At 43.8% G+C, this 26,933-nt stretch overlaps 1 protein-coding gene across 2 annotated transcripts in view; it reads right to left on the bottom strand.

Moving 5' to 3' along the window:
- The window catches only part of gpc5b (glypican 5b), a 575,096-nt gene that overhangs the window by 160,318 nt on the left and 387,845 nt on the right, over positions 1–26,933 (bottom strand). For both annotated transcript variants that reach the window (XM_041178181.1, XM_041178189.1), the window contains one exon: positions 21,709–21,871. In XM_041178181.1, coding sequence (XP_041034115.1) covers positions 21,709–21,871 — 163 coding nt within the window. The remainder of the gene's footprint in view (positions 1–21,708; positions 21,872–26,933) is intronic.

The raw sequence follows: 26,933 nt of genomic DNA, 5'->3' as shown, positions 1-26,933 counted from the left end.
ATCCTATCTCGTTGCACAATACCAGATCTAGTATAGCCTGCTCTCTGGTTAGCTCCAGAATGTGCTGTTCTAAGAAACTATCCCAAAAATATTCTATGAATTCTTCATCTATGCTACCTTTGCCCATTTGATTTTTCCAATCTATACGCAGATTAAAATCCCCCATGATTATTGCTGCACCTTTCTAGCAAGCTCCCATTATCTCTTCTTTTATGCTCTGTCCTACTGTGTAGTTACAATTAAGGGGCCTGTACTCCACTCCCACAAGTAACTTCTTGTCTTTATCATTCCTCATCTCAAACCAAACTGCTTCTACATCCAGGTTTCCTGAACTTAAGTCATCCCTCTCTAATGTGCTAATACCAGGATTAATTAACAGAGCTAACCCTGCACCTTTTCCTAACTTCCTGTCCTTCCTAAATGTCACATACCCTTCAATATTTAGGTCCCAATCTATGTCACATTTGAGTTTGATATATGAGTTTTGTTTTGGCAATACTCAAGGACAGGCCGAGTTTCTTGTAGGCAGAATCCAACTCTAGGGAAGGATATTCTTCCTTGGAGGCAGTACAGTGAAGGTTCAACTAGATTGGGTCCGGGGAAAAGAGAAAATTGTCCTATGGTGAGAGGCTGACTAAATTGGGGCTATACTCTCTGGAGTTTAGAAGACTGATCACATTGAAACATACAAGATTATGAAAGGGCTTGACAGTGTAAACACTGAGGGATTGTTTCCTCTGACTGGGTAATCTGGAACATGGGGGCACAGTTTCAAGGTCAAGAGTTAGTTATTTAGAATTGAGATGAGGAGAAATTTCTTCAATCAGAGGGTTCTGAAGCTTTGGAATTCTCTCCTTTAGAGGGTTATGGATGTGCCATCATTGAGTATATTTAAGGCTGAGATAAAAAGATTTTTGGTCTCTCAGGAAATTGACATGGAAAGTGGGTGGGAAAGTGGAGTTGAGGTAGAAGATCAGCCATGATCGTATTGAATGGCGGAGCAAGGTCAAGGGGCCATATGGTCTACTCCTGCTCCTATTTCTTATGAATTTAAGATTAGATCATATGGTTCCATTGCTGAAGACGTCAGACATTCTGAACAAAGAAATATCTTGCGTTTATGTAGCGCCTTTCATGACCTCAGGGTAACCCAAAGCACTTTACAGTCAATCAAGTGAGTTTCAAATATATTCACCATTATAGTGTCGGAAACACTGCAGTCAAAATAAGCACAGCAAGATCCCACAAACAGCAATGTGATAGGCAGAGAGGATCCTTTGGTTTAACATCTCATCTGAAAGACAGCACCTTCTATAGTGTAGCACTCCCTCAGCAATGCACAGCTCAGGCTACCAAATAAGCTAAGACAGACTCTAAACACAAATGCTGTATAAGGTATTTCAAAGCGAGTCTGGTTACGTTATGCGGTAACTTTTATGAGTTAGTGAGTGAAAATTAAAGGATCAAAAAGCACAAGAAAAACCAGTCAATCCTGGGCCCAAATTCCTGATTTGCATTCCCATCACATGGCTGCACTACCTTGAAAAACATAGCCCTGTTAATCCCTCTGCACCAGAAGAAGGCAGTCTTGACAACACTTGCACAGAGCAGGCAGAATGAGAATATTTGTGCAATTAGAGTGTTTGAAATAGTAAATGGAATTCTCCCTGATCTGTGGGCGCTCATTCACTCAGTACTATGTACCTAATGCTACTCCTTTCATGCACGGCTTGAAAAGAATTCCTGCCTGAATGGTGAACATATTGGGGCAGGTCTGCACTTGCAGATCCACAGATGTGTCTGAGACTGGGAGAGATGACATATGAAATGTGGACACATTGTCCAACCCCAGTGCTGAGAACAAGCCTCTGTGACCACTAACCTCTGGGTACAAACAGCTGTCAAGAGATTCAGATCGGCCTATTGTGTGGGTCAAATGCACAGGACTTAATCAGGCCTGAGAAGCCTGCATGCCGGCTGGATGAAAGGCTTTTCTGGATGAAGCTTTTTAGTGGAGAACCCTTTGGAATCCTAGGAATGTCTCACACGAACAAAAGCCTATTTTCCTTCTCATCTCATCCACGGCCTGAGGACAAAGGCACTGGGTTACTTCCACGGGACCTGAGTGACATCCAGTGGGAATCTGGTCATAACATCCAGGCGGTAGATGATTTCTTTTGGAGGGAACATTACAAATATTTATTTAGATTCTACACCTCCATCCACAGGATGTTAAGGCTTTTGTATTGCATCTCTTCACCTGTACAAACCTATATTTACATTTCAACAAACTTTATTTAGAGAGAACAAGAAGTTTGCCAAGCTTTACTGGATACGTTAAGCTAATCAAAGTTACTGAATGTGATCTGCACTGCACGTTTCAGGTTAGAGATTACTGGTGCAATGCCAGCACCAAACAATTAACATTTTTCTACTGCATTCCTCTGTCACTAGTGTTAGGATCCCAGGCCGGTCTCCCAATTTTGTTACGATCCTGGTCAAGACCCCCCAGATTTTGTTATGATCCATTTAGGGACCAGTAACCTTATTTGTGTTAAAGTAAACACAATTTGAAATCCCAGTTTCTCACTAAGAGAATAAAGCCATGAGATTCCATACTTTCAAACAAACCGAAGAAAGTTTACTATACAAAAGTCAGCAAAGCAAACAATCAACACTGTCTATCTTATACTCTACCATCCAGAATTAGTATGAGGTAATCATGAACTAACAGATATACTGTGGTCGGACACACTACAAACTGTACCTTAAATGGCAGACACAATCAAGACAGATCCCACAGGTTTCTCAGTAACCCATCCAAACATCAGTGATCGGTGTGAGTCACAAAATCCTTTAAAATTCTGCCTTTCTCCTGAGGGATTTCAACTTCTCTCCTTGAAAGAGCTAGTCTGATCCCCAGGCAACAGCAGCTCTACTCCACCCGAGTTCCATGGGTACAATCTTCACACTGTTCCAGATTTCTTTCAAACCTGCTCCCAGGTCCAGCCCTCTTGGTCTTCTTTTCTAGCTGAGTTGACCTCCTACCGAGACTGTGTCCCCCTGTGTTGACCAGGCTACACTCCAGCATTTAAACACAGACAATGGTCCCAGTTCCTCAGCCATACTGCTGCCAACAAGGGTTTCTTTGCCTCAACAGCCAGCATCACTGAGCTGGCACTTCCCTGGGCTTCTCTGAGCTCCAATCTCCCCAGCTGCACCGAGCAAATACTGCTCCTGAGCTCCCCTTGAGCCCCAACTCCTAGCAGCATGGAACTACCAATGGTTCCTGGGGCTTCTCTGAGCCCCAGCCCCTTCTGTAACATAGAGCTAATGGAAGCACTTCAAATGCATGGAGCTGACTTTTCTCTCTGTCTACTCCCCAAGAGCTCCTGTTCATTCTACCCCTTGAACTGATCTGTGACCTTTTTAATCTCCCAACAGGATCACCACCTCCACCGCCCCCCGCCCCCCGCCCCCCGCCCCCCCAATTGAAGCTTTTCATCTTGCACGCAGCAGGACAGCTTGCAAGAAAATACCAATAGTAAAGGGAACAACAATTTATGCTGCATGAGAAGAGAGTGCCACGTATATTCACACACAGGGCCCTCTCCTTTGCAGACAGAAGGAGTACGTCCATGTATTGCACCTTTTTCAACAAAATAAAAGCTTGGGGACAACCATTCCCTGAATTCTTCTCCATGGCAATGACTTGAATTTGAACAAAAAGCTTGGCAGTTAATTCTTTCCTGCTGCATTCCCCATGGCAATGCCTCTATCAATCAGAGTCAATTTGTGAACCAATCAGCACTCTGTTCTCATGCAGTATAAATTGTTGTTCCCTCTACTGTTGGTATTTTCTTATGAACTGTCCTGATGAGTGCAAGATGAAAAGTTTCAATAGCATGTCTCTTTTTTTCAGCAGTACTCAAGATCTGAATACTGAATTGACATCTGGTGGGATTCTCGCGTCCAATGGGAATTATGTGGAACATTCCTAATCCCGCTCACGCAATCCCACCATTCCCCGACCTTCTCATCACATCTGGCCGGTTCTCTTGCGGGGAGGTGCAAGTCAAACTAATGGCCTGTCCACATAAAAAGGGTTTTGGTGACATGTCCCACTGAATCCAAGTATCTCCGTAACTTAGCCCAAACCCCACACCACAGCCCCAGTAGTGCTAAGCTAGACATACCTACCACCCAACCTGCACATGTTGCCTACCACCTTCACATGTACTCAGGGCTGAAAAGGAGATTACAATCAAAAACACAGACAAAACCACAAATATTAATTGTAACGGTAATTATAATCCAGATTCCCTGTCATAGTTTTAGTGAATAAATGGATAGTTATTGGATTTGATCTCCAAAGGTATGAGTAACATTCACAGAAGATTATCCGCTAAAAACAGAATTTGCCCGACCAGTCAGTGTAAGTCAGTGGCCTTGTTAGAACATTGCACATTACAAAATACAACACTATTATCAGTACAAAATAGAGGATCTTCTGACTCACCATGTGCAAAGGCAGGGGACATTTGTTATAAATTGATAGTCAGCCACACCTCAGTGCACTCACCTGTGAGTCACAAGTTGCTTTCTACCAGCTGTAAAAAGCAATGGAAAGATCAACTTATGTATGTCAAACTAATGCTCTTCCATCTGTTTTCTATCTATTTCTAGCTCTTCTATCTATTTTCCGTCACATAATTTCTTGGCCTATGTGGTGCAAATAATAAACTTGAAAGAAAAACTTGCATTAACATACCACTTTTCACATCCACTGAACCCCTAAATATGCTTCACACCAAACAAAGTACTTTTGAAGTGTAGTCACTGCTTTAATGTAGGAAAGTTGGCAGCCAATTTACACAGCAATGTGATAATGACCAATTAATCTGTTTTGTGTGATGTTGATGGAAGGATAAGTATTGGCCAGGACACCGGGGACAATATCCCTGCTCTTCTTCAAATTGGTGCTAGGGGATCTTTTACATCTATCCAAGCAGACAGGTGGGACTTTGGTTTAAAGTCTGATCTGAAGGGTGGCACCTTCAACAGTGCAGCACTTCCCGTAATGCACTGGAGTATCAGCCTTGATTTTTGTTCTCAAGCCCTAGAGCGGGACTTGAACTTGGAACCTTGTAACTCAGATGTGAGAATGCTACCAAATGGGTCATGGCTAACTCTCACTTGATATCAAGGGCTGAATTTTACTGACCCCCGAGTGACAGCAATGATAGTGGGTGGGTGGGGGAGGGGATGGTAAAATAGTGGGGAGCTACATCTGGATGACTGCCTGTTGCTGCCCTGCTGCCAAGGAAGTTTTTCAGTCCAGGTAGGAGGCAGGCTGTGAGGCAGATAGGCCATTCCATGGAGATGGCCAACCAATTTGCATAATTATGGTCCCCATAGTTATGGGGCCACTGGCATTTTGCCAATGGGGTGGGCCCTTTCTGCGTTTGGGGCGGGGGGAGTGGTGCTACCAACTTCATGGAGAGGGCCTCCCCACTGCAGCCCAGGGGCCATCAGAGCTGGAGGCACAAAAGGCCCCAACAAGTCCCAAGCCAGGGGATAGGCTGTCCTCTCAATTTCTTTTTCTGTGTCTGCCTCTCATTTCATCATCTCTGTACGGGCTGGATTTTACTCTCGCGCATTGGCAGGATTGAAGATGAGGTGGGGGGAGGGGGTACTTAAAATCCAGCAGGTGGCTTGACCTCCAGTTGAAGGCAGTTAATGTCCACTTAAGTGTCTCATTCGCACCACTCCCCATATCAAACAGCTAGATTGGAAGGATTCCTTGTGTGGGTTGGAAGCTGGAGGGGTGTGGTGGTGGGAAGGGGTGTGGGGGGGTGGGGGGGTGTGGTTTCCCTCCAAGGTATTATCTCCAGGATCTGCCAGCAAGGCCCCCAAACTCTTCCACAAGTGCTTCCAGTGGCGCTGCTGGTACTGGAGAGCTGCTGGCATCTGATTGACAGGAAGCTCTCAGGGGTGGGGTTTCCTGTTCCTGAAGGACAGGAATCCCACTCCAATCTATTAATGAGAGATAGCAACGTGGCAGCTAGAGTTCTTCTGAGCGTGCTCCTCATTGACATTTTAGCCAGTTGGGGGTTGGTGCATGAAGACCATGGTACCCTGTAAAATTGAGCCTTATATGTCTGTCTCTTGTTCTGTCTGCTCAATTGTCTTTCTTTTCCTATCTGTCCATCTGTTTGGCTTCTCTCACCATTCTTGTCTATCTTTCTATCATTCTTTCTTTGATCTCTCTTCTCTCTCTTTCAGCTTGACTTATTTTCTGCAGCAAAAAGTGTTGAAAATGTAATCAAATTCATGATATAATTTGTATCCAAATTATAATCAAAAACATGAAAGCTAAATTGCTGCTCTACAGAAGAGACACAAATTGACATTTCAATTGAGAAAAATTATGGAAAATTCAAACTGGAACATTGAATAAAATGATAGCTGCTAGAATTGTGTATTCAGTATAGTCGTCATGGCTCTGTATTTCACACACACACACACACACAACACTTGCTTCACTTCAACAAACACTCAGTATATTGAGGGATTTTCCTGTGCTCAGGTGCAGTACATTACCTGCTTGCAGTAAATAATAAAAAGAATTGGCTAAATCAGAGCACTATTAAAGAAGCAGCCCGAATTTCCTCTCTTGAAAGGCATATGCCTCAGATCCATCCAATCTCTCAATGGCTGCTGCACCTAGTTGACACAAGCACGCCTGGGCATTGCCCCAAAAAATATTCGCGTAAACTTTACTTGAAGACAGGAACCTGTCCCGTTATCCAGTGTCCCAAAATCAGGAAGGACCCGAAAACCAGGGGCATGATTTTATGACCTGCGGGCAGGCGCACGCATGCCGCAATCGGGCATAAAATAGTGCGCGATGACGTCGGGCAAGCATCCTGACGTCATTGTGCACTCATGTCATATTTCAGTTGGCAGGCATGCGCCAGAGCCGGCAGCGCGCTTGCCAACAGTTAAGAGGCCTAATAAGACCCTTAATCAAGTAATTGAAAGCAATTTTTTGCTGCTCGTCCAACCTTATGGTTGGCAGGCGGGCGAATCGGCCAGGCAGCCTTTGGGGTTTTTAATGAACCCTCATCTAAGGGCAGGACGAGGTTTCCAAAAGTAATTAAAAAAAAAAATTAGATGTAATTTTTATTACGTTTCTGCTTTTGTTACTGAGTTCTATGTCAGGACATGTTTTTAACATTTTTAAAATCATTGTTTTTGACTATACAATTCTTCAGCTCCCTGCCTTCAGGGAGCTTTCATTGCGAGCTCCCCCATGCATGCTCAGACTTTAGCGCTCTCCCTCCCCCCGCCCCCCCCCAACCCCCCGGCAGCGTTGAGCTTTTCAGCACGCCTTTCACGCTGGCTGGCTGTTAATTGGCCAGACAGCGTGAAATTGCAGTCGGGGTCTGACCATGGGCGGGGGATCGTTTTGCAGCCACTCCTGGGCCCGCCCGATGACTGGAAAATCCTGTTCCAGGTCCTACCGTGGAGACTACAATCCCCATCAGGCATTGCTGTCCATCATGTCCAGGCTGCAGCACGCTGATCCCCTGCTCTTTCAAGTCCAGGATTAACGGTGGAAGCTGGCCTGGCCCGCACCCCCCAAGCTCAGCAAAGAAACCAGCCTGACTTTAAATTATCCTATTATCTGACCCCTACACACCACCCCACCGGACAGAAGATCTGGAAAATCCCCATATCCAGCACATGTCTGGTTACTAGCTTCCTGGATATGAGGTTGGGTACCTGTAATGCTTTTGAATTTTCTCCTCCAGCTTTTCTGAAGCAGCCTTTCTAACTCTCTTTCCTCCTTTAAGATGCTCCTAAAAACCTATCTCTTTCACCAAGCTTTTGGTCATCTGCCCTAATATCTGCTTATGTGCCTTGTTGTCAAACTTCATTTGATAACTTTCCTATGAAGCACCTTGGAATGTTTCATTACGTTAAAGGCATTATATCAGTACAAGCTGATTTGATTTGATTCAGCTTCTCCTTTTTTAACTAGGTTTTCCTGGCAGGTCATTCAAAACTGGTTGTTTTCATAATTTCCCTTCATTATTACTCACTGGCTAGTTATCTTGTCACTTTCCTCATTTTTGTTTTGTGCAACAAAGTGTGACAGAAAAATGTGACAGGAACTAGGCGTGACAGTGAAAGCGTAATGGCAAAAAAAAAATGTGCAGCCGGTTGGAGGGAAGAACCACAACGATGTCAATCACTGTGAAAAGATGAACCAGCAGAAAGTAAGAGTCGTACAAGAGAAAGTAGACAGGTGAAAGAATTTAACACACTGTGTTATACTCAGCAACATATGTCTTATTGCATAATATATACAGACAAGATATGCCTGTGCATTCTCTTCTGGGAAGCAGTCAGGATAACAGGTCTAACAACTAGCCGAAATCACAGGAAAGCACTGGCTTCAAAATGTGCAGACTGCATTCTGCTTGTCACTTCACAAGATGGAAAAGTAACATGCTGTCAGACCAACGTACAAGATTAAAATTCGTTGTACAGATTTATTTACTCATAAAATTACAAAAGCAGATAGTTTGTCAAGGTACTAACACAGGGCAATCCCATGGCACTATTCAAAGAAGTGCAAGGAAACTCTCTTAGTATTCTGGCCAATATTTATCCTTCAACTAACATTACCCAACAATAAATTATCTGGTCATTTAATGTCTTATCTGGACAATGACACCTCAGACTGTGCAGCACACCCAGCAGAGATATGGTGAGGAAATGTGGGAGAAGTTTCTAGGACATCCCAGGCCATGCAGTTTCCAGTGAGACTGATCATATCGTCTGGTTTCAATCTTCACTTGTCCTGGAGCATGGAGGACTAATTGCAATCCTTCACCAACTGACCTGGCCAAAATCAGCCAGCTCAATGCAGATCCATAATTGAATGAGGGATCATTGGAGCTGTAGAGCTGAGCAGCACAATGGATGCTGGGAGCTCTCACCCACTGGGATACCATCTGAGTTTGAATTTCGTCTGTTCAGGAAACAAGTCGCTAAGATACTGAATTGTTCCTCATTCAAACATCACACTTGAGAAGCAGTCTGCAAACTTCTGAGGTATATTTAAACGATAAATGCAAGTGACCTGAGGAATTATAGAGCAATTAATTAATTACTTTGCTCAACATATTTAATAATATATATCTGCCAAGGTACTGAAAGGAATTTAATTGCTTATTAAGACTCCACATTATTGAATTTCAAGAGGAATGTTACTATAAAGAAAAAGGGCTTTAAATGTGATGGACATATTTCTCAATGTATCCCCCAGCACATGGTTTTCAAAATAAGGGGGATTCCCAGTTAAGGTGGAAACGAGGAGGAATTTCTTCTCTCAGAGGACTGTTTGGAATTCTTTCCCCCCGTGAGCAGTGGAGGCAGGGTCATTGAATATATTCAGGACTGAGTTAGGCAGGTTTTTGACTGACAAGATAGTCAAGGGTAATGGGGGGTAGGCAGGAAAGTGGAGTTAAGGCCAAATCAGATTAACCATGATTTTATTGACAAGCAAAGCAGGCTTGAGGGTCTGAATAGTCAACTCCTGCTCCTATTTCTTGAGTTCTTAAAATGTTTGATACTTTAATATTTCTCTTACTCTAAGAACAAAAGATTTTCATTTATTAAGCACATTTTTAAAATTCACTTCCTTTTTAAAAACAAAATTAAACATGTTAAACAGATACACACTAAAATATTGCAGGTTTAAAATGCAGGGACATCCCAAAGTGCTTTTCAGCCAATGACGTACTTTTGAAGTGTTGCTATGTGGGAAACACAGTTGGCAATTTTCACATACTCATCTCCCACAAACAGCAAGGTGCTGATGGTCAGATTAGCTATTTTGGTTATGCTGACTGAGATTGGTCAGGACGCCATGGAGCACTACTCTGTTTTCTTTGAAATAGTGCCATGAAATATTTTACATCCACCTGAGAGGGCAGAAAGTGACTCAGTTTAATGTCTCACCTGACACCACTGACAGTACAGTGCTGCACTGTCAGACTCTGGATAGGAGGGCTCGTGCTTGGCTTCTGGTCCAATGAAGTTAGTGGATTTGTTTCACTTTACTCAATTGGTTAGTCTTACACCCTGAATTTTGGTAAAACTGTTCATCCAGGAAGGTATTGCAGCTGAGTCCAATCCTGTCCAAACATGTGGGGACAGATCTGGACATTGCAAGATGGGCTGTCGACTTGCTTACATAAAACAAAATGTCACAATCTACCTCATGCATTTTCCAGCATGATTCAGTGAACAGTGATCAGTGGCCAGAAATCTACTTGATATTTCTCCCCCTCTAACTATATATTTTCTATCCATTCACGGGGTGTAAGCATTGTTGGCAAGGTTAGTATTTATTATCCTTAACTGAATGATTTGTTAGACCATTTCAGAGGTCAATTAAGAGTCAACCACATTGCTGTGGGTCTGGAGTCACATGTAGGCCAGACTGGGTAAGGGTGGTAGATTTTCTTTCCTAAAGGACATTAGTGAATCAGATGGGTTTTTACATGGCCACCAATACTGATACGAACTTTTTTCCATTCCAGAATTACTTCCTAACTCCAGTAACATAAACCTGATGCTACTGCTTCCTTCGAGCTACTGAAACCAATTGTAGCACACCTGTCATCACCTTGCTTCAAATCAGTCAGCCAAGCATAATCAAACTAAGGGCCTGCGACAAAACTGAAGTGCTTTTACTAACAGTTAATGTCTTTTAATCAGTACATCACTTGATAGTTAAAAAAGACAGGATCTTATTGGAGATGGGACTGTTACAATGCCGCCTGCATGCAGGGCAATTGATTAATTTCACAAGCAACTCACAACAACCTTAGCATCCCAGTTAACTGTCAACAAGCCTTTAATACATGTGTTAACATAGCTGGGGTCCATTGTGTGGGCAATTGTCTTTAGATAGGTAAATTGTCTTCTCAAAGGCAAGGTCATCCTTCAAAGAATGAGAAAGAAGGTGCATTTGAATATTTCTAATATTCTAGTTTGTTGCCAAATTGGCCAAGCCACAATTGACATGGAGGCCAGGTGTGAACTCTGCAGGTAGATATATACATTATTCTAAGTATACCTCAGGTGCCTTATGTTACCTTAAAGGGATTTTGCAGTACGCAAAATTGGCTGCTGTGTTTCCTACGCTACAAACAGTGACTCTTGTTCAAAAGTACTTCATTGGCTGTAAAGAGCTTTGAGACACCCGGTAGCCATGAAAGATGCTATTTAAATGCAAGTTTTTCTTTCTTTTCTTTTTAAACACATACTAAAAAAGACCATTCAAAGGAACTCAAGTGATTGGCTTGTTGTTGAACTCTTTCTTGAACTGGTTATGTGATTTGTGCTGTTTCCGACCATTGGTTGCATTTTGCATTTGCTGCTATTGTAAAAGGCTCTATCAAGGGAAATGTGTTTGGTATTTCAGTCTGATAATTACGTGGTCCAGATTAATTGTCTTCATAGTGGAAATCCCAAGTATAAATCCTGGAACAACAAATAACTGTAATGTATTTCCAGGTAATGCTATTCCAGGTTATGCTACTTTGTGCCTTAACTGATGCCTCAGCTCCTGAGGAGTGAGACTGCTTGCTTTTGTATAGCACGTTAGAGCTGTAAACTATAGAGAACCATGCAATTTGAGAGGTTCTGGGTAATGCACTGGCAAACTGAATGAATGGGCTTCAAAAAACAGATGCAGTGTGAACGTGGCCTTATGATATCCACTAGGAAGCATTTGCACAGATTCACATAATTGGTACAGTGCAGAAGGAGGTCATTTGGCTCTTTGTGAAATATGCTATCTGACCTGCCATTTTAACTTTTAGATCAAACCATGTCAAGCTTGGCCATGTTTTATCTGGATTAATGATAAAAAGTGAGATGACAGGGTCTCTGTAACTCTGTGTGTTAATGCACAACTCTATGTGGGCCATGAGTCACACACAGCGAGAATGCCCAGGTTTGACCCTCTATCTATGCTGAGTTAATTGGTTTCAGGTAAACAGTCAGCAGGAAAACTGCCGGCATCCAATTCTGAGCTGCAGTGGGCAAGGGGTAGGTATGGTTGGCATCCTTCATGGTGCCAGGTGGAACACAGAACTTTACAGTGCAGGAGACCATTGGATCAGTCATGTCTCTTGCAAGATGGAAAAAAGAGCTGAACTCAGGATGTATGTTCAGAGTGACTGCCCTTGACATCAAGGCAACATTTGACTGAGTGTGGCATCAAGGAGTCTGAGTAAAACAGGAAAAGAAGGGAATTAGGGGAAAATCTCTCAACTGATTGGAGTCGCACCTAGCACGTAGGAAGATGATTGTGCTTGTTCGAGGTCAATCATCTCAGGTCCAGCACATCAATGCAGGAGTTCCTTAGTGTAGTGTCCTAGGCCCAACCATCTTCAGCTGCTTCGTTAATAACGTTCCCTCCATCATAAGGTCAGAAGTGGGGATGTTTACTGATGATTGCACAGTGTTCAGTTCCATTCGCAACTCCTCAGATACTGAAGCAGTCCATGCCCATATGTAACAAGACCTGGATAATGTCCAGGTTTGGGCCGATAAGCGGCAAATAACACTCATGCCACACAAGTGCCAGGTAATGATCATCTTCAATAAGAGAGAATCTATCCATCGCCCCTTTGACATTCAATGGTATTACCATCACTGACACCCCATAATCAACATCCTGGGAGTTACCATTAAACAGAAACTTAATTGGACCAACCATATAAATACAATGGCTACAAGAGCAGGTCAGAAACTGGGAATTCTGCAAAGAGTAACTCACCTCCTAACTCACCAAAGGCTGTTGACCATCTACAAGTCACAACTAGGGAGTGTGGTAAAATACTTTCTACTTACCTGGATGAGTGTGGCTCCAACAACACTGAAGAAGCTTGATAACATCCAGGACAAAGCAGCCGTTTCATGGGCATTCTATCCATCACCTTAAACAGTCAGTCTTTCCACCAACATGCACATTAGCAGCAGTGTGTACCATCTACAAGATGTACTGCAGGAATTCACCAAGGCTCCTTTGACAGCATCTTCCAAGCCCACGACCTCTGCCACCTAGAAGGACAAAGGCAGCAGATAGATGGGAATACCACCATCTGCAATTTCCTCTCCAACCAACGCACCAACCTGACTTGGAAATATATCCCCATTCCTTCACTGTTGCTGGGATCAAAATCCTGAATTCCCTTCCACCAGCACTGTGGGTATACCTACACCACATGGACTGCAGCAGTTCAGGACGGCGGCTCACCACCACCTTCTCAAGGCAATTATGGATAGGCAACAAACACAGGCCAGGCCAATGATGCTCAGATCCCAAGCATGGATGAAAAAAATTATCATACGTAGGTTTGTTTGTTAATGTTTGTCTTATTTTCTTTCTGTACAATTTCACATTTGACAATATGCTAACCTGAGTAATTTTTAAATATGGATGTCTAGAATGAGGGATCATTCAAAACCCTACATAGGCTGGTATATTTTGAGAAGTATTTGTGACTAAGCTGAGTGAAAATGCCATTGTCTGCACCAGAGCTAAATTTAGTTGTCAACCATTATAACAGATGACCAGTGGAATTAAATAAGCCAAGACCACAAGGTGCAGAGAGAGCATAAAAACAAGATACCTCTTCAAGGTGTGTAACAAGGAAAAGGGAAGTTTTAAAACCGTACGTGCAGACGGTCTGAGACGGTCTTAGCAGGGTGAAAGATCCGAGGTGGGAGAGAACAATAGGATCCTTGGGGTCATATCACCAAGAGAAAGGTCTATAAAGGAGACGATATTTTGGCAGATGGCACAGAATTAGAAGACAACGGAAATAGCACCTCAGTTTGAGTAGGTGGGCGTAAACGTTGGCTAGAGCCTAATACCTACCTAGGTAGCGAATTAAGAAGAGAAGAGAGAGAAGGGAATTGTGCTCTCTACTCTGTCCAGTAACAGAATGGGTAATATATGACCTGTTTGGTGCTGTGAGTTATTGCCCACACACTATAATGTGCTGATTCCTGCTGTGTGGTAATAAAAGTGATTTGCTACAACCTATCGATGTCAGGTCGAGTTCCTTGAAATTCTAACACTGCTCATTGTCACCAAATTATCAACCACCAATAATTGTCTTCACTGTTCATTACATCAAAGCTTTTCATGTTTCAAAAACATCTATTAAATCTCCTCTTAGCCTTTTCTGTGCAGTGTCAGTATCTCCCATTTTCACTACAGCTCATCATTCCAGGTATCATTTTGGTGAACCAATGTTGTGGATTCTCTACGATGACAAAGGAATCTGTCCCAGTGAGGAATGGCCAGTGCCTAAACTGTCCTGGGGCAAGTGAATCTGATTATAAATATGCCCATTACTCTTTCAGGTAGCACAGCTGAACTATCTTGTTTGTGATCAACACTTCCATCTCAAAGTACTTCTCTTCTACCCAACACAGTGTGCCACCAGAAGTCAGCTGACCCCTGATAGATTTGAAGGTTCTTTTCAAAAGCATTACAGTGAAACGTGAGGTGACTCTATCCCACAATCTCTTCCCATGGATTAAAAACGCATACCTGAAGCTGGCAACAGGTGTGATATCTGCCTCCTGTGGTTGTGAAGTGATTCTTACTGCACACAAGGAGTCCATGCAGCCCAATCCAACCTATTCAGGCTCTTTCAAAAGAACTACCAATCAATCCCGCTCCCCCCATCGCTTTCCCTATAACCCTGCAATATTTTTTTTTCCTTTTCAAATATATATCCAATTCCCTTTTCAAAGTTAGAATTGAATCTGTGTCCACCACCCTTTCAATGCATTCCAGATCATAACAAATCCCTGTGTATGAAAGGTTCACATAGCCAGCAAGCGAAAGCCATTAAGCATAACACGCAGTGGTACATTGCAAGGCATCACTTCCGTAACAATTCAAGACCATAAATATTTAATCCTTCAACTTTTAATTGGAATACTTTAAAAGTATTTCACTCAACCACATCCAGCAGTGATGCATTCCACCGAGCTATTATTCATCAGTGAACAAAGGTACACTTCAACACATCACAAAGCTATACCTCAACACATCAATTTTCATGTGGACTTCATGCATGCTAGGGTTATGACCTAGACTGAAGCTAGCTAGTGAAACTAAATACCCTGGACTTGGAACAACTGTATTGTTCAGATAAGGCCTTATAAAACAAGCTTTGTCTGTTCCTTTCCCAATCTCCAGCTTCTAATATATTTCCCAATTTCCCCTGAACTTATGCAATAAATCCTGTTGAGGATTTTTATCTCTGATGGACTTTATTGCTTCTTCTCCTTGCTATCTATGGATCCTTGTCTGCCCTGCACACTCTAAAGGAGGACAAACATGGGTGGAACATGGCAACTGCCAAAAAATGACAGGCTCAAGCTCACACACTAGCATCGAGTAGCTGCGCCCAACAGAGTGGGAAGCTTCAATCCAAGTTCCTGTTTGCCATCTTGTGGCCCCTGCTGGAAAGTCTACGTATTGAGTGAGGACAGGGTTGGTTGTGACGCCCTTACAATTGAATAGCTCACAGTGACACAGCTTCAGCTCACATTGAACAGTAGCCACTTGGGTGAGGTACGACAGGTGGGCAGTTCCTCTTATGGACTGGTACCTCAGTGCCATCAGAGGGAGGGAGAAAGGAATGATTTTAGGAAAGTGAATTGAGAACTAGCCCATGGTTGATTAAAATGTCCCCTTTAAATGAAAGCTCTCCACTTACAGAGGCATGCTATGGACCATTCCAAACTATTGGATGGCAGATAAGCAGTCACAGGTCTTTAACATGGTTTCCAATTAACACAAGAATGGCACTAAAATCCAACCAACTGAGCCAAAAATAAACTGATTCTGTGCCATGGCACTCACATTCGATAACATCTAGGAACCGATTTGTTCACTGATCCACATATTCCTTTGCCAATCCGGCCAGCAAAATGATGGAGCTCAAGAGAATGAAGACATTTTTCCATACTGCATTGTTATACTATGGCCCACATTTACCTCGCACTAAAGCGAACACTCTGTAGATAAGCTTCTGAGACCACTCACGGATAAATGGAGTTTACAGATAAAGGAAGTAGGAAGCTCACACCCTTTTCACAAACGAAGCAATATCAAAACAGTAAACAATTTGAATTAGATTTCCCTTTCAAACGAGAAATACTTGTTGGACTAGCAATGACTCCAGGTCCAGCAATGCCTCAAATTTAAGATGCTCATTATTATGCTCAAATCATTCCATGGCCTCAGCCTCATCATCCCTGGCCTGCACCCACAACATCCCCCAACCCCCCCACCCACTGTCACCAATTCCCATTCTGTAACTCCCTCCAGTCTTACAACTCTCCAACATTGCTGCATTCCACCAATTTTGGCCTCTTGTATATCATCATTTCTTTTGTATCCCCATTGGTGGCCATACCTTCAGCTGTCTAGTTACTAGACTCTAGAATCACCTCCCTGCCTCCCCACCTCTTTCTCTTCTTTAACCAAGATTTTTGTCACTTTTCTAAATCTCTTTAGGTGGTTCATTGTCAAATTTTGTCTAAAAAGTATAATATGGTCCTGAGAAGCACCTTGGGATGTTTTACTATGTTAAAGGTGGCATATAAATACAAGTCGCTTATGAAAATGGGTGATGCATACAGTTTGAGGATTGCTTTCAACATGGTGGAAGTCTGTTCTCCCTGCTGCCTGTATTGGTACTAAGTGGGATGTGCCTGGAGCACATCTCAACCAAATTCCTGGGAAATGTGAGTACTTAACTGAGGTCAATGCAATTAGATGAGGCTCTGAATCAGACTCCTTGCAATCGTGGTGTTGTATATGTCTTTGGGATAAGCCTCCAATCATGTATCCCACCATCACCAAGATCACCTGCTTTCACCTCTGCAACATCTCATGTTTCTATCCCACCTGAATTTATCTGCTGCTAAAGTTTATCTCTTAACTTGACTGTTCAACTGTTCTCCTAACTGGCCACCCATCTTCCACCCTAACAGAACCCAAGCTCATCCAAAATTCAGCTGTCCTCAATCTAACTCGCACCAAATTCCATCCACCCATCATGCCTGTGCTCAGTGACCTACATTGGCTTCTGACTCAGCAATGCCTTAATTTTGAAATTCTCATCCTTATTTTCTAATCCTCACCATTCCCTATCTCAACAGTCTCCTGCAGCCCAACAACTATGAGATCTCTGCGCCTCTCCAATACTGGCCTTTGGTACATCGTCAATTGTAATCATGCTACCATTGGCGGCTCATGCCTTCAGCTGCCCAGGCCATAAGCACTAGAGACCCTCACTAAAAATTTTTGTTTCTCTCCTATCCTCTTTTAAAATGCCACATCGTTGTCAGCTATTGGTCAGCAGTCTTGATAGTTCCGTATGTAGCTCGGGATTAAATTTTGTCTGATAACACTGCCGTGAAGAGTTTTGGGGTATTAAAGGTGCTATACAGATATAAATTGTTGTCCTCCAAAGCATCTCACCATGATGGAACAAAATAAATCACCATTATTTTTTTGGAAATAAGGGGTGCTTAAAAAAACCCCTCTGAATGTTACTCTGCCTCTGATGCTGCTTATTTGAAGGGCACTGATAGTTAGATTCTCTCAGTGATGGGGTCCGATTGAGGGAGTCTCTCAGTGACAAGGTCAGGTTGTGAATTCTTTCAATGATGGGGTCGGTGAATTTACTCAGTGATGGCATCTGATTATGAATTCTCATAGTGATGGGGTCAGATTGTGAATTCTAACTAACAGTGATGGAGTCAGATTGTGAGATTCCCCTGATGATCGGGTCTGATTGTGAATTTTCACGGTGATGGGGTCAGATTGTAAGATTCCCCCAGTGATTGAGTCTGATTATGGGAGTCTCTCAGTGATGGGGTCTGATAATGTGATTCTCACATTGATGGGGTCAGATTGTGTAATCTCTAAATGATGGGGTCTGATTATGAATTCTCTCAGTGATGGGGTTTGATTATGAATTCTCACAGTCATGGAGTCTGATTGTGAATTGTCTAAATGTTACAGAATGATTGTGAATTCTCAGAGTGGCAGGGTTTGATTTTGAATTCTCTCAGTGATGGGGTCTGATTGTGAATTCTCTAAATAATGGATTCTGATTGTGAATTCTCTCAGTGATGGGGTCAGATTGTGAATTCTCTAAATGATGGGGTCTGATTGTGAATTCTCTCAGTGAAGGCCTCTGACTGTGGGCATCAGGCACTTGCTGAGTTGGTAACTTGTGGTGGTTGGATAATAATGAATGTAGCATGACTGAGATTGATTGTTTTTTCTTAGGCAAATTAAGGGTTATGGAACTCTGGCGGGTAAATGGGAGTTCTTGACTTGAGGAAACTCCCCATTGAAGAACCAGGTTGTCATGTCACTGCTGGTGGCCCCCCTGAATTGCCCTATATGACTGCATTAAAGGTGCATGGCTCAGTGATGTATCTACAAACAAGAAGTTCTATGAAGGTTCTCAAGCTTGCCCTGAACCAGCCTCCAATGACCCTAAAAGGAGAGTACCAGCAGAACACAACATGCCAGGAAGTGCTGTACATGGAGCTCACTGCCCTCTGGTGGAGCAGCAGTGACCCAGAATTAGAACACTGAGGCCGTGCTACCTTTGCTCCCTCCCTGTGAAGCTGTTGCTGCTGGCGAGCTTCCTTCCATGTAGGGAATCTGTGTTTATTTAATGTGCTGCTGTTGCAATCTGCATCATAAGCTCTGAAACAAACAAACCATTGCCAGCATTAATTCTGAACTTCCATTTCGCTCAAACATTTGTTTACACACGTGTTATGGACAGGGAGCACAGGGGAAATCAATTCTGATATTCTTCCATCATTTGAGCAGAGTGTCGCATTTAATCAACTCTTAGACAGGGCTGTGGTGTGTTTGTGAGCTGCAATGGTTCATTTGTAGGTGGTCACTTTTTGAGTGTGCACTGGTGTTGGGCAAGACCTACCATTGTTGAGTATCCACAAAATGAACCCCTCGGACTCTCTCTGACTAACCTTTTGTTCCATCATGCCTGTGGGAATGGTGTGTTGTCCCACCTGAATCTCAAACATTGATTTTACTACATTCCACTCTTTTCAGTGCGACAGTCAAAAGAATTCAACATAGAACTACCCTACTTATCAACTGTAAAACTCATGTCAGGGTTTGTAAAGGTAGCTTTAGCTACAACCTTACACCAGCCCCAGATTAATTCTTACACTCATTTAAATTCCATTTGTGCTTCTGTTGTTTTCTTTGGCTCTGACACAGAGAGACATTGTTTGGAATATGTCTCTTGACTTCACAGAGATTGATGTAATCACTCCAATTGACAGGGAGACAAAAAACATATAGGCAGCTGGCTAAACTTGTCTCATCCTTTTGGCCAAAGTCTGAGAGGGTCTCCATGAAGCACACTCCCTAGTGGTCTTGTAGTCTTGAAGTTCATCAACAGTTTTCAAGCTATTGGCTGTTCCTCAAGGGTTTGGAGCTCCAGTTTCAAGCCTCACTGCTCACTGGAGCTGGAGTCTTAAGAGTTCACTAGAATTCACTTTATTTCCAGTCTAAACTCAGAGTTCATGGCTTAGCCATGCTGAGCCCAGTTTTATTATGCATCATCTATTAGGCCTCTGGTCTCATAGTTCATCACCTGCTGGGACTTCAGTCTCTGGGCTCATTACTTGCTGGGACTGCAGTTCCTGGACTCATTACCTGCTGGTTCTCCAACCTGTGGGGCTTGCACTACCTGCTGGGACTTCAGTCTCTGGGGTCACTACCTGCTGGGATTCCAGTCACCAAGGTCACAACTGCTGGGACTCCAGTCTCTGGAGTCACTACCTGCTGGGGCTCCAGTTCCTGGACTCACTACCTACTGGGTTCCAGCCTCTGCACTCACTACCTGCTCGGACTCTAGCCTCTCTGCACTCACTACCTGCGGGGCTTCCAGTCACCAGGGTCACTACCTGCTGGGGCTCCAGTTCCTGGACTCACTACCAGCTGGGTCTTCAGTCTCCATGGGCACTACCTGCTGGGATTGCAGTTTTTGGACTCAATACCTCCTGGGACTCCAGTCTCTGCGTTCAATTTTTTAAATTCATTCATGGGTTATAGTTGTCACTGGCTAGGCCAGCATTTATTGCCCATCCCTAATTGCTCTTGAGAAGGTGGTGGTGTGTTGCCTTCTTGAACCGCTGGAGCCCATGTAGTATAGGTGTACCCACAGTGCTGTTCCAGGACTTTAACACGGCGATAGTTAAGAAACGGTGATAACAAGTCAGGCTTTGGGGAGTCAAGATACCTGACCATTTGGGGAGTCAATACCTGCTGGCACACCAGTCTATGGGGTCACTACCTGCTGTGACTCCTGTCTCTGGGGCTCACTATGTGCTGGGACTCCCATGTCTGGGGCTCACTACCTCCTGGGACTTCTGCCTCTGGACTCACTACCTCATGGGGCTCCCGCCTCTGGGGTCACGACCTGCTGGGAATTCAGTTTCAGGGCTCTGTGTTTCCTGTGATGGAATTAGATGTGTAAACAACAAGTCCCTTATTGGGCTTGTCAAATCTTATCACAGTTTGACGAGTGGAATGAAAAGATCGAACTGCGATAAGATTTGACGAGCTCAATAAGGAACTTGTTGATTATAGACCTTTCCCCCTCCAGGATGGTCCTCAACTCTGGCAGCTTCTAAAGATCAGGTTGGAACCAAGAAGGGCATTTAAGATAAATTAAGAGCAAATACTATGGGTGCTATAAATCTGAAATAAAAACAGGAAATGCTGCAAATGTCCTGATGAAAGATCATTGACCTGAAATGTTAACTCTGTTTCTCCCTCCACAGATCCTGCTGGACCTGTGGGATAATTCCAGCAATCCCTGAAGACGTTCACAATTGTGACAAGAGCACAGCTGCATGCAGATTCAACCCAAGGATTGCCCAGCCTTGTCCCACCATGATGCTCATATGCCATCCATCCAATTAAAGTGATCCTGCGGGAAAGGAAACACAATTTGCCGAATGGTTGTAGACCTTCAAAATACCACTAAAGGTCAGGTCACGCCAGTAGCCACTGTCTGAAGATAAACTTCTCCCACGTTGGATGGTTGTAAGAAATTTGATAATGAGTTATCATCTGCCTTTGGACTTAAGCACCAAATGTGACATTGTGAACTATTTGTTCATCTTATCCAGCTCTTTCATGCAACCTGTATCTGGACAATAAGATACAAACACGGAACTTCGCCACAAGGGATTAACTAACAGCTTAGGAGAGTCAACTTCCCTCAGTCTTGCCCTTACCTGCTTCAAGTTTCAAATATAGCTGTAAACATTCATTGGCCAATGTACAAATATGAAATATCCTCCGCAGTTTCAGACCCCAGGGAAGGTAACTGTACTATACTGGATCTATTGTATCAATATGAAATGTGAGAGAGTTTCCACTATAATACTGCATGCTTGACATTCAACAGTTTTGTATGTATCAGATTAACCCTAAAGTTGATTCTTACTCCTCACTTTCACTGGATGTTATTGGCAACCATTTATCGGTGAGACAACCACATGAAAGATGCCACTTACGCGTCTTCTTCTTATGACCCACTTCTCCACTTCCAGATCCCGTGCATCCATCTTCATCATCACACTCTCCACTTGATTCCATGTCCTCATCACTGCCAACACCGCTGCCAGCTTCTCTCGAGGGCCACTGCTCTGACTGCTTACTTCCTTTGCCATGCAGCATCTGAGATGAAGAAAGGGTAAGTGTGAGGAGGAGGACCATACTTATAAGAGCTTAAAATTAAATTGTTGGTAGTCTTTTGCTCCAGGCCTCTTTGAAGCATTCCTCATCCCTTTGCAGGACACACATCACTCTCATTTATTGTCCTGAAGCATTAAGATCCAGAATGGTATTAGTTCAGCCACTATTGCTTTGAGGCTAGCATCCCATCTTCTACTCTCTAAAAACTTGAGCTGCCCATGTCCTAAACTGCTCAAAGTCCCATTCCACCCATCACCTCCCTGTCTATTGGCTCCCCATCTACCAACACCTTGACTTTAAAATTCAAACCCCTCTGTTGTCTCGCAGTCCCTATCTCTATAGTCTCCTCCAGCTGTAAAACCTTCAGAGATCTCTCTGTCTCTCCACTTCTGGATTCTTATGCATCCTCCACTCTCTTTACACCACTAACAGCAGCTGTGTTATCAGCCATTAGGCTCCAGGATTCCCTCTCTAAACCTCTCTGCTTTTTCACCCTGTTCTCAGGATTCCTTCTTTTAAGATGCTCCTCTTTGATCAAATTTTTGGGTCACCTGTTCCACTGTCTCCTTCCTTGGCTCAGTATCAATTTCTGTGAAGTGCATTGGGATGTTTTACTGTGTTAAAGTTGCTACATGAACACAAGCTGCTGTTGTATCATTGACATGCTCTGGCTATGAAAAGCAAGTGTTATCGACACCACACCACTTGAAAAAAATCAGAGCTCACCTAATGAGCTACTAGGTTAAAGGTGCTGTCCTGAACCATCCAGTCCAGCAAGTCTCAAGTTGGTTGGCTCTGCTGAGTTATTTGATATTGGCAGGGATGGGTGGGGGGGGGGGTGTGGTGGTGGTGGTGGTGGTGGGGGTGGTGGTGGTGGTGGTAGCGGTGGTGTGTGTTGGTTATCAGCAGTAAAACTGATACCTGTGAAGTTTTCAATACACTACAATCCTGTTGCAGGTGAATAGCCAAGAAATGCTCCCAATCTAGGCTACACATGCAGAATGACCACTTGGGTTCAGTGTAGTAGGATTGCTTTTGCTGATAGAACCATAGTTCATCACAGCTTACTATGACAGATTTTACAAATGACCACTGTATTAGGGTCTTGCTTGCTCACTGAGTGGGTCAGAAAGTCACGGGCAATATGCCTAATAATTCCCCACATGTGCAAACATGAGGCGTGGCTTCTTCCATTCATGAAAGCAGGCCTAGTGTGTAAGAGGGGCTCTTCCCAGGCCACCCACTTAGAAAAAAATAAGGTGGGATGGCAGGATTGTCGCAAGGCGGGGAAATTGGGCTGACTAGACCTGTATTCACTGGAGTTTAGAAGAATGAGAGGGGATCTCTTCGAAATGTATAAAATTCTGACAGGGCTGGACAGACTGGATGCAGGGATGATGTCTCCTCTGGCTGGGTGGGGGGGGGTCTAGAACAAGGGGTCACAATCTCAGGAGATGAGGAGAATTTTATTCCCTCAGAGGGTTGTGAGCCTGTGGAAATCCCTTTACCAGGGAGAGGTGGAGGCAGGGTCATTAAATATTTTTAAGGCATGCTCTTGTCTCTAATCCATTCCCTAAAGTGCCAACAGGGATGTTGACTTCCTGTCTGCCCCCGCCACAAGATTAACCGTGCTCTGCACGGATGCACAGGTAATGAGCTGTCCTGCCCCCCCACAATGAGGAAGCCACTCCAATTGCCACTCCACACCCAACTTAGACTTCAGAATGGAAGATTCCGCCCATTAACTCTGTTTCCCTCTCTACAGATGCTGAAAGACATGCTGTGTATTTTCAGCATCTTCTGCTTTTAATATAGTCAGTCAAGAAGTCTATTTTATACAGAAATTGCCCATTAGTAAGTTACATTCAATATTAAACTCTAAAGTTAGAAAGAACTAAGACTGAAAGACTGCTAAAGTGACTGGCCTTACGTCTATACAAAGGTAGCGGTCGGCTTCCTCAAATCATGTAATGTTGTTCACATTAGCTTCCCTTTAATTTTGTAAACTGAAGCCTCAGTTGGCAATGATACAATCTTTGGCTCACTAAAACCACACACCAGCATTTTCTGCACAATTTTGAGACCTCAAGATGTCGTTAAAAAATCTGTGAGGGATAAATGTATGGAGCCTCTAGATAAAGACAGCAAAAACACAGTGCAAAGTGCATAATAAAAGCAGAAAATGCTAGAAAAACTGAACAGGTCTGGCAGCATCTGTGCAGAGAGAAATAAAGTTAACATTTCAAGTCTGTATGAATCTTCTTTAGCTCTGAAGTAGAGTCATACGGACTCGAAACATTAACCCTGTTTTTCTCTCTCCACAGATGCTGTCAGAACTGCATTTTCAGTTTTTATTTCAGATTTCCAGCTTTTATTTTACTTTTATCTTTGTGCAAAATGCATCCAAGGTCATGTAAAATAGCATAGTTAGAAAGGTATAAAAAGGGGGAAACTGTAGAGTGAGGTGGGAAGATGAAAGGGCAGGGAAAGCACTGGAAAGCTGAAAACATGCGCTTCTTTTGTGAATGTCAGTGTTAATCATAAGTATGTTCGTTTGTTGTTTTTAGTCTTTAAAACAACTCCAAGTGTTTCTGCTTTTTCTGCTTTTATTATGCACTTTGCACTGTGTTTTTGCTGTCTTTATCTAGAGGCTCCATACATCTATCCTACACAGTTTTTTTAACGACATCTTGAAGTCTCAAACAACTTGGTGTTCAAACTCATTCTTAGCAAATGGAAGCAGGACTGCAGCCATTGTCTATAATAGCACAAAATTCATATTCCCAACATTTAGTGGCCCAGATGACATCCAGTTAGTATGAGGCCATGGCACGAGAGTGGCCATAACTGAGAAAGGAAGGAAATGGTAGCTGGTGTCTTTGTCCAGCCTTGGGCACTGAAGACTGACTGTCAGACCAATCCAAATCCCCAAGATCCCATTAAAGCCAATGCCACCCTGAATGCACAATGCCCCTTCACAAGCTTGGCATCATCAGCGTAGGTCTGGACAAAGAGAGACCCAAAATGCCGTTGTGAGATTAAAAAAACAGTACAAAGGGAATCAATATTATTATTCACTCATATTTTTCAAAGGGCGGTAGGGATAGGTCAAAGAGTAAAAAGCGTTCTTCTTGGTGTTTATTTCTCTTTAAAATACAAAAACTACTCTGAAACATGCAGAGATGGTTGACAAAGTTTAACACAGCTAGGTTTCAAAGATAGAAATAAGTTCAGATAAACTTAATCAATCACTAGGGTTTCATTCGCCTGCTCAGCACATCATCTCAACCAACTCATACCACATACCATCTACACAGGGTGAGCAAAAATTCATCCACTTACACACAAGAATCAGGCCTATAGTCTTCCAGACTTAAACTCACTCTTGGGCATCTATTCTGTATATAAACCACCCAAACCCCTCGATTAGATTCCTGCGCAGAACACACTCCCAGGAATCCTTTATTCTATGGATGGAATTTTCGGTGCCCACTGGCATCGAGTGTCATGGCAGGCAATATAGTGGAAAGGCCAAAAATCGGTTTCATGATGCTGTGAAGCCAGTTTCCAATCGTTCACTCCACCCATCAATGGCAGGCTGTGTTTCCGACCGCTGCACATTGGGAACCTCATTGTAATACATCTGCATATCACATAAGCCCAGCTTGCCAGAACCGTCCCTCTACTTTGGATCATCCGAGCAATCAGGCCGACGTGCTTCACAACAGCATTGATAAGGTGTGCGCCTAGCGGACTGCACTTAGAGGGGAACTCGGAGGTGAGTGCACAGTAACGATGTGCAGCTCTCATGAGGGTTGCCAGTTGGATTTCAAAGTTGAGGTGCCATGCATTCAGGCGAGGGCACAGACAAGTCACATTTTTCCAGCTGGCTGACAGTGTGGTGCTGGGGCAAGGTCTGCACTTCAGTTGAGGGAAGTTGGAGGGGGCAAGGGCTGCACTGTAGTTGAGGTGTGTTGGGGGGGCCAAAGGCTACACTGCAGTGGTGGCGAGTTGGCGGGGGGAGGGGGGTTAAGGGTTGCACTGCAGTTGAGCACTACTGTTGATGGTAGTGCACAAGCATGTGCAGTGGGAGGGAAGTGGCCACACATTAGGGACAGCTTGCATAAAGTGATCATTCTTCTGCAGCTGAGGCAGTTCAGGCACAGCCTCATTGATATGACTGGAGTTAGGCCTCCAGCTTATCTGCCCACTCAGGCAATGCAGATGCATCAAAATGCCACTAAATACTCCAGAGCTTTTCACCCCTCAGGCACAGACTGCAAACCAATGAGTGTTTCAGTCGACTGCAGAACAGTTGGACGACTGGGCATGTTGTTCAATCTCCTCGCTAAAGCTGGTCATGGAGCAATCACTGGTGGAGGCGCTCACAGCCCCTTGCAATGTCAGCATCCCAGTTTGGACCAGAGTCCCCCACGGTCCAAGCTAACGGTGCAGTCTTGCAGTGTGGGTTAGGAGAATGTCTGTGCCCGAGCTGAGAGCACAGCATGCAGTCTAATGGGCAAAGCTGCCACCAATCGGTCAGATGGAGTGGGGCGGAGGAAGGTGGGGTTTCAAGCACACTAAACTCTGGTCATCCAACTGGCGGCCAGCACTCTCCGGGATGCATTAAGGGGCCTCAGACATAACCAAGAGAGGTTCTTAGTATACCAATGCTAACCCATGCATCTCTCTCTTTCATCCTGCAGGAGGAATACATCAAGAGAATGGAGCCTGATGGCCTAGCTGTATGCCTCAAGGCGTTCTGAGGGTGAAGACAAAGGAGAAGAGAGTGACGGAGGTGCCTGGCTGGGCAGAGTGAAGAACAGCACCCTCAGGAAGAAGGGGCAGCTGGGGCTTCCATGCACGCTGTTGAAGAGCTACCACGAGCTGTTGCTGGTTGGCACCTAGCTAGACCCAGGGTCTATAGACGGAGTTTGTCATTCCTGCAGCTGACTGATAACCAGTGTCGCAAAGATTGCACATGTCCAGGGAACTGGTCGGTCACATCTGCCAGCTGCTGCAGGATTTGGAGCCAAGGGGACAT

Source organism: Carcharodon carcharias, chromosome 2 (assembly GCF_017639515.1).
Source record: "Carcharodon carcharias isolate sCarCar2 chromosome 2, sCarCar2.pri, whole genome shotgun sequence".
Lineage (NCBI taxonomy): Eukaryota > Metazoa > Chordata > Chondrichthyes > Lamniformes > Lamnidae > Carcharodon > Carcharodon carcharias.
This window is presented reverse-complemented; position numbering and strand designations above follow the sequence as displayed.